Below are 7176 nucleotides of genomic sequence, written 5' to 3' on the forward strand. Positions count from 1 at the left end.
TGGACAGTTGCTGGCAGAAGGACGTTTTCCTTGTGCCCTTCAATTATTCTGGAAATGTTTAATGCTAGCCTGGCCTAAGCAAAAATCTATTTATCCCTCTCATCCAGCTTCTGGAGAGGGAAAGGGAAGCTGCAAAGCAAGTAAGGGAGGTCCCCGCACAAGCTGCTTTGACACCAGCGCACAGCACCTCCCAACTCCACACATCCCCTGCTGCTCCCACACTTTTTAACCCCTCTGTTCACCGTGGCAGGCAACCTGCAGGCAGAGGAACCATGTCAGGCGACAAAGTCTCGAGGCAAAAGCCCTGCCACCACTGCAAGAGGAGGTCGATCTCAGCCCCAGCAGGCACTGCCATGATCCACTACGAGAAGTCCTGGCTGTACCGCCACTGCTCGTCTCTGCAGCAGCGCGACAGGCAAGCTCAGAAAGCTGGGCAGCTCTTCTCGGGGCTGCTGGCCATGAACGTGGTGTTTCTGGGCAGCGCCTTCATCAGCAGCATGATTTTCAACCACGTGGCCATCACGCTGGCCGACGTCTGGATCCTGCTCTCCATCCTCAAGGTCGTGTGCCTGTGCTGGATCATCTACTACCTGCTGGGCACCAGTCGGCAGCCCCACGCCGTGCTCTACCGGGATTCTCACGCGGGACCAGTCTGGATTAGGGGTAAATTCTGCTTTTATTTACCAGCTCATGCCTTCCCCCTTCTTCCTGAAAGATACAGAATTCCCTGCTATTAAAAGATCTAGAAGCCACAGGAGATGTAGGTAGGGCAATGTGAGTCTCCCAGTGCCCTGCCAGCTCGTGGTGCAAAGCCAGGGAATGACAGGGGCACAGGGGATGCCACAGGGAGGAAGCAGAGCAGCCAGGGGAGCCTTGAATTTGATTTTCCTTCAGCCTCCAGTGCAACCTCGTACCATGGTCCCTTTCCACCCACAGCCCAGCAATAAGCGTGGTGCAGCCCCGGGCTTCCCTCGCCCTTGTTTAACATCACAGCGCTCCCGTTTCCAGGGGAAGATTCCTGCCCAGTGAGTCACAGCCCAGTGACACCTGGCTTTCCTGGGAGATTTTCCATCAGTAGCTGTCCCACTTTCTGAAATGACATTTCTCTAAGCAGCCCTGCCTCTAGCCTATCAGGGAGTTTATAATTAGTGCGCGGTCTTGATAATTGAGCAGGGAGAATTGAAGGGAAGAAAGCTGCAAGCTACCTGAGGCTGCAGAGAGGCGTCAAAGGAGAAAGGGAAAACAGCAGGAAGGGTCCCAACTTCTGCAGGTTGCTGCTGCCAAAAGCCTCAGCGAGGTCTGTCTTTATCTTGGGGTTTCTTCACAAGGCAGAAACCATCACCCATCATTACCTTACTTCTGTCACTCCAGATTGCACAGAAAAGGCAAAAACAACAACAACAACAACAACAACACCTTGTATCCAAGCACAAGAAAACACCTTGCGTCATCTCAACACCTTAAACCAGCCAAAGCACACCACCAGGTTCAGGAACCAGGCTTCCCTTTCTCCCCTTCTCTAAAATCACAGCACTTCCAAAGGGGAAGGACACCAGCTCTGCACAAATCCAGGAGTCTCCAGTCCCCAGCTGGGTTCAGATGCTCCTCAGACACATCTTTGTTTATTTACTGGTGTTTTTGTTGTTTGTCCAGGGTCACTGCTGCTGTTTGGTAGTTTCAGTGTCCTCCTGAACGTCTTCCAGATCGGCTACAGCATAATTCAAATCCACTGCAAATCCAAGGTGGAAATCGTGTTCCCCAGCATCGAAATCCTTTTTGTTTCCACCCAGGTAATGCACGTCACCCTCCTGGGAGCTTGCTTGCTTTTGCTTTCTCTGTCCCACTGCTGGGAAACAAAGGGGTGGGGGAAGTGGAGAGACTTGGGAAAGTGGGTGCATGTGAGGCAGGCGTTCTCTTGAGCACTGAAGTATCAAATGCCATTTCAAATGACACCCACCCACACTCCCGATGTGCCCGATTAAGAGACAAAGAGGTAAGATTTAGAAAGACATTGCTCTAGCGCTCGCTGACACCCTGCAGAACCCGGATGGGTTTGCTTTGCAACATCAAAGTAGGGAGAAAAGAGAGGAAACTTCACAGAAATACCTTTGCACCAGCCTCTCTATTTGCTAATACATCCCCTGTTAAAAAATAAAAATAAAAAATCCTTTGCATGCAAAGTATCTCATGCCATTTGATACCAAGCCTCTTTTTGCCCAAACCCATATTTGAAAAGTAAGCTAGCTCCCACCCCAGCAGCAAACACCTTGGTATACACAAGACAAAAAAAGGCAGATCTCCCAGCCCTCCTTTGGCATTAGGTACATGCACACACATGCTGGGGTCACCCAGGGATGCCAGCACGTGTGCCAGCACTGAAACACAAGTACACGAGTGTCCCTGTGCACAGAGGCAGGTTTCCTCCTACCCAGACACGTGCCTTCTTGCCCGCCTGGCCCTTTCCACCCCGTGTGGCATGCTGCCAGCTTCACCCTGCTCACATTATTGTTATTGATTTGCAGGCTTTTTTTCTGTGGCATCACTCGAAGGACTGCATTCAAGTCCAGCACAACCTCACCAGGTACAAAAAGGGCAGAAAAAAGCCTTCCACTCCCCTAGAGCAATTATTCCTTTCCGTGTATTATCCCCTTTGTCTCTGCCAGACCTGCCTCCCTCTGACCTGACACAGACTCTGTCTATTCTGCATCACACCACCAGACCCATGCTCCTCACCATCTCCCTTTTGTTTTCACACGTGCCTTCAACTGCTTCCTCTTGTTTCCAAATTCTTCCGCACTGGCCCCATTAATTCATGGGGGTGGTCTCCCCAGTCCCACCACTAGTTGTTGTCTCAACCTTCCCCCCCACATCTGCACCCAGAGCCAGGCCAGGTTCACCAGTGAGCCTTCCCTGCTCTTTGCAGTGGCCACATGGGGACATGCACAGCTGTATTCACACGTGCAAAGCCATGTCCCAGTGCCCACACACAGAACAGGCCCAAAAGCACAATGTTTGCATGCGTCCATGCACGCACAAGCAAAAAGCAAAGAGCAGCACTTCATGGCAGGGGGAGGAACACTCAGACTATAAACAACCTCCACAGGCAAGACTTTAAAAGTGCCTTTCTGTTCATCCAGGTGTGGGCTGATGCTGACCATAGCCACTAACCTCCTCCTCTGGCTCTTAGCAGTGACCAATGACTCCATCCACATGGAGATTGAATCTCAGCTGCGAGAGGTGGAGCAGCGATTGGCAGGTGAGGCTCCTTTATCACGCATCCCTGCTCCTGTTAGGCTGACGTAGATGACCTTTGGGGAGACAACAGTTCTGGATCCCAGCAATTCAGATGTCACAACCGGTTCCCCAAAATTCTATGACTTCCCTGTTGCTGGACGTTATCTAGAAGAGATGAGCTGCACAGGGAAGACTTTTTAACCTGTTGGGGAAGGACGCTCCATGAAGCCATGCACCCAAGGGCTAGGAGAGGAAAAGCCCACTGTAAATTAGCGTTTTTTGTTCACGTTTGCCTATCAGCTGAAAGCAAAAAAAAAAAAAATTGCCGAAGTAGAGGAGACTTATATCATTGCTTTACTTTACTTTCTGAGAATATGGTGGGGGGAAAAAGGGCCAGGTGGAGTGGGACAGGAGGGGTTGACTAATATTCCAAGAGTACAGACAGAGGGGGGCTTTGCTGTGAAGGAAGGGCTCTCTCTCATCCAGTACTTACAATGCTGTTATTCTGGAATCCTCACAGCCTCGAAGACCTAACTTCCTCCTGATTGCTGTTCCTGCACACAAGAAACTTCCAGAGGTGGCTGTGACATTCAGGCCATCTCCCTCTTAATTGTTGCCTTCCTCTTCTCACACTCCAGGCAATGAGACTAACTTGTGCACGTGCCCAAACACAACCACCTGCAAAGTCTTCCAGAAGGGCTACATCCTGCTCTACCCCTTCAACACCGAGTACTGCCTCATCTGCTGCTCCGTCCTCTACGTCATGTGGAAGAACGTGGGGCGACGCATCAGCCACCACCATGCCCCTCACATCAAGCCCAAGTTCAAGCTCCATGGCGTGGTCTTTGGGCCCCTGCTGGGCGCCGCTGCCGTAATCATCGGGATCTGCGTCTTCATGATGTACCAGATCCAGGCCACAGGCTCAGCCCCCAACCGCCAGGTCTTCGTGATGTATTATTCCTACTACATCGTGCTCCTGCCCCTGATGAGCGTGTGTGCAGTCGTCGGGACAATCATCCATGCCTTGGAAAAAAGGGAGCTGGACACGCTGAAGAACCCAACCCGCAGCCTGGACGTGATCCTACTGATGGGGGCAGCCCTCGGCCAGATCGCCATGTCCTACTTCTCCATCGTCGCCATTGTGGCCACCAACCCCAAGGACCTGTTGAACAGCCTCATCCTGTCCTATTCTGTCCTCCTCATCTTCCAGTACATCACCCAAAACATCTTCATCATCGATGGGCTCCAGCGGGAACCATTCGTAGCAGCAATTGAGGCAAGGCACGCAGGACACGCCGGGCAGCATCCAGTGGATTCAGAGCTGCCTGGTGAAGAGATGACCACACCGAGGAACACGCAGGAGCACACACAGGCCTCACCCAACAAAGAGGAAGAAGTGAGTGAAGAGCAAAACCACGAAGCACACGACCAGAGACGAGTGAGCGTGCTGGAGCTCGGACAGGAGTTCCGGAGAGTCTCTCTATCCTACATGCATTCCTACTCTCACCTGAGTTGGAAGAGGAAAGCATTAAAAGAGATCTCATTCTTTTTGGTTTTGTGCAACATCATAGTAAGTATTGCTCTCTCTGCCACATCACAGCCTCACTGGGTTGTGATGACCTGTGATACCAAGACCGATGTGCTCTCTTTGTCTTCCTTTTGGGCCACCCTTCCAGACAAGGAAGCTTTGCCCACAAGGTTTCGGTCTCCTGGTGGGGCAAGTCAAGTCCGTTCTCCCATTAATGTCCCACTCCTGTAATTTTGAGCTCCCTCTTTCCCGCTCCCATAATTTTAAGGTCCCTCTTTTACCTAAGAGTCAAACATTTCCAGAGTGCAGGAAGGAGACAGCTAATAAATCCTTAAACATCAGGATTTTAGCTCCTGTAAACATCATCAAAACCATTGTGTTTCATGAGATAGCTGGGGGAACGAGCAACCAGCAGCGAGGCTTTGTAATCAACAGTCTGCAGGACTGGAACTCACCTGATGTGCTCTGGCATCCTGAAGCAACATGAAGCTTCATTACAACCTTAAACAAGTGAACTGAATTGGTCAAGGAAACAGAAATTCTGTAGAAAGATAAAGCTGCCTGGGGCAGAGCGAGGTTATCATTAAGCTTCTGGAAATTTAACAGCATTTGACATGTAGCAAGGAGCCAGAGGCATAACTAGGGAACTTCCCTCCTCTTCCCAAGCAAGGGGACCCCTCTGACACTCCTGAAATATTCCTACAATTACTTGAGCCAGTGCTGAGATTAGAGTGCAGGTAGGAGACAGCTTGCCATCCTCTGACTTGTGCTCTTTTTTTTCCTTATGCCTCTGTAGCTGTGGATAATGCCCACATTTGGGGCTCACCCTGTGTTTGAGAACGGACTGGAGAAATCATTTTACGGCTACTCCACTTGGTTTGCCATCGTGAACTTCGGCCTCCCGCTGGGCGTCTTCTACAGAATGCACTCCGTCGGGGGACTTCTGGATGTTTATGTCTCAGCCTGAAACAAGCTCTCCTCACTCCGGAGGCTGCAGGGAAATGACGAGGCTGAACAAGATGCAGTAAGCAGTGGATACGCACGTGGAAGCTTTAAGCTTTTTCTCTTCAGCTTCTGCTTTGACTTCTTACACAACATCTCCATGAGCTTTTGAAGGAAATGATGTTGGTTTATATTGTTATTTTTTCCTCCATAGAGAGCAGAATGAAAATCCATTAACAAACTGCCTTACTGCCCTGCAGAAGCACGCTGGCACTTTGCAGTAGCCTGCCAATGGATCCTGTGTGGTAAAGTGGGACTTTACCAGGTGCTGTTGAACTCTTCCAGACAAAAGAATGCCAGAGCAGCCTGCAGCGAGAGCAAAGGCTGACCTACACTCCACAGAACTTCAAAACCCACAGCCAAGGACCTCCAGCCCCACCGCTGCTTGCCAGCCACCGCCCTGCAGCACAGAAAAGCCCTACCAGTGCCAGGCCCACTAGAAGCACACACACACTCCCAGTCGTTCAGAAATAAACCAAAACCACAATTTGTGTAATTTCCAAATGGACCATTATGCTGGGAGCTGCTGTGGTGGTCCCTAACACTTACCCTCAACTGCTGCTTTGCACATCCAAAAACATTTCCTAAGGTCCACGTGAAGGAACACAGTTCCACAGCATGGTGCCTGATCAAAGACCTGTTCATGTGTGCTCCGTAGGAGCTGCTTGCTTGGAAAATCCATGGGGGTGCACAGGGGCTTATGACTATGGGTCTTAAAAACAGACTGATGAATGGAAATAAAGAGAGATTGAATGCTCATGTGTACCTGGTGAAATCTCTGGGACTGCTCTTCACTCACCAAAGACCAGACTGAAAAAGTTATCTGGGCATTCAGAGGTTATGTGAGATTTAAGGGCAGGCCTTGGTCTACATAGAATCATAGAATCATAGAATATCCTGAGTTGGAAGGGACCCTTAAGGATCATCAAGTCCAACTCTCGACACCGCACAGGTCTACCCAAAAGTTCAGACCATGTGCCTAAGTGCACAGTCCAATCTCTTCTTAAATTCAGACAGGCTCGGTGCAGTGACCACTTCCCTGGGGAGCCTGTTCCAGTGTGCAACCACCCTCTCTGTGAAGAACCCCCTCCTGACGTCCAGCCTAAATTTCCCCTGCCTCAGCTTAACCCCGTTCCCGCGGGTCCTGTCACTAGTGTTAATGGAGAAAAGGTCTCCTGCCTCTTGACAACCCCTTACGAGGAAGTTGTAGACTGCGATGAGGTCTCCCCTCAGCCTCCTCTTCTCCAGGCTGAACAGGCCCAGTGACCTCAGCCGTTCCTCGTACGTCTTCCCCTCAAGGCCTTTCACCATCTTCGTAGCCCTCCTCTGGACACTTTCCAACAGTTTCATGTCCTTTTTATACTGTGGTGCCCAGAACTGCACACAGTACTCGAGGTGAGGCCGCACCAGCG

General features: G+C 50.7%; 1 protein-coding gene across 1 annotated transcript; it reads left to right on the forward strand.

Moving 5' to 3' along the window:
* The first annotated feature begins 272 nt into the window (after window positions 1–272).
* On the forward strand, window positions 273–5729 carry OTOP3 (otopetrin 3). The gene is made up of 6 exons (XM_032199816.1): window positions 273–663; window positions 1654–1790; window positions 2523–2581; window positions 3138–3256; window positions 3873–4804; window positions 5559–5729. The coding sequence occupies exons 1-6, from the start codon at window positions 273–275 to the stop codon at window positions 5727–5729; spliced, it is 1809 nt and encodes a 602-aa protein (XP_032055707.1).
* The last annotated feature ends 1447 nt before the right edge of the window (window positions 5730–7176 follow it).

This window comes from Aythya fuligula, chromosome 18 (genome assembly GCF_009819795.1).
Source record: "Aythya fuligula isolate bAytFul2 chromosome 18, bAytFul2.pri, whole genome shotgun sequence".
NCBI lineage: Eukaryota > Metazoa > Chordata > Aves > Anseriformes > Anatidae > Aythya > Aythya fuligula.

Excerpts from the sequence above, each read along its gene's own strand:
- OTOP3 (XM_032199816.1), top strand. The coding sequence starts at position 273 with ATGTCAGGCGACAAAGTCTCGAGGCAAAAGCCCTGCCACCACTGCAAG. Across the intron at positions 1,791-2,522 it reads TCCTTTTTGTTTCCACCCAG|GCTTTTTTTCTGTGGCATCA; the intron begins GTAATGCACGTC and ends ATTGATTTGCAG. Across the intron at positions 4,805-5,558 it reads TGGTTTTGTGCAACATCATA|CTGTGGATAATGCCCACATT; the intron begins GTAAGTATTGCT and ends ATGCCTCTGTAG.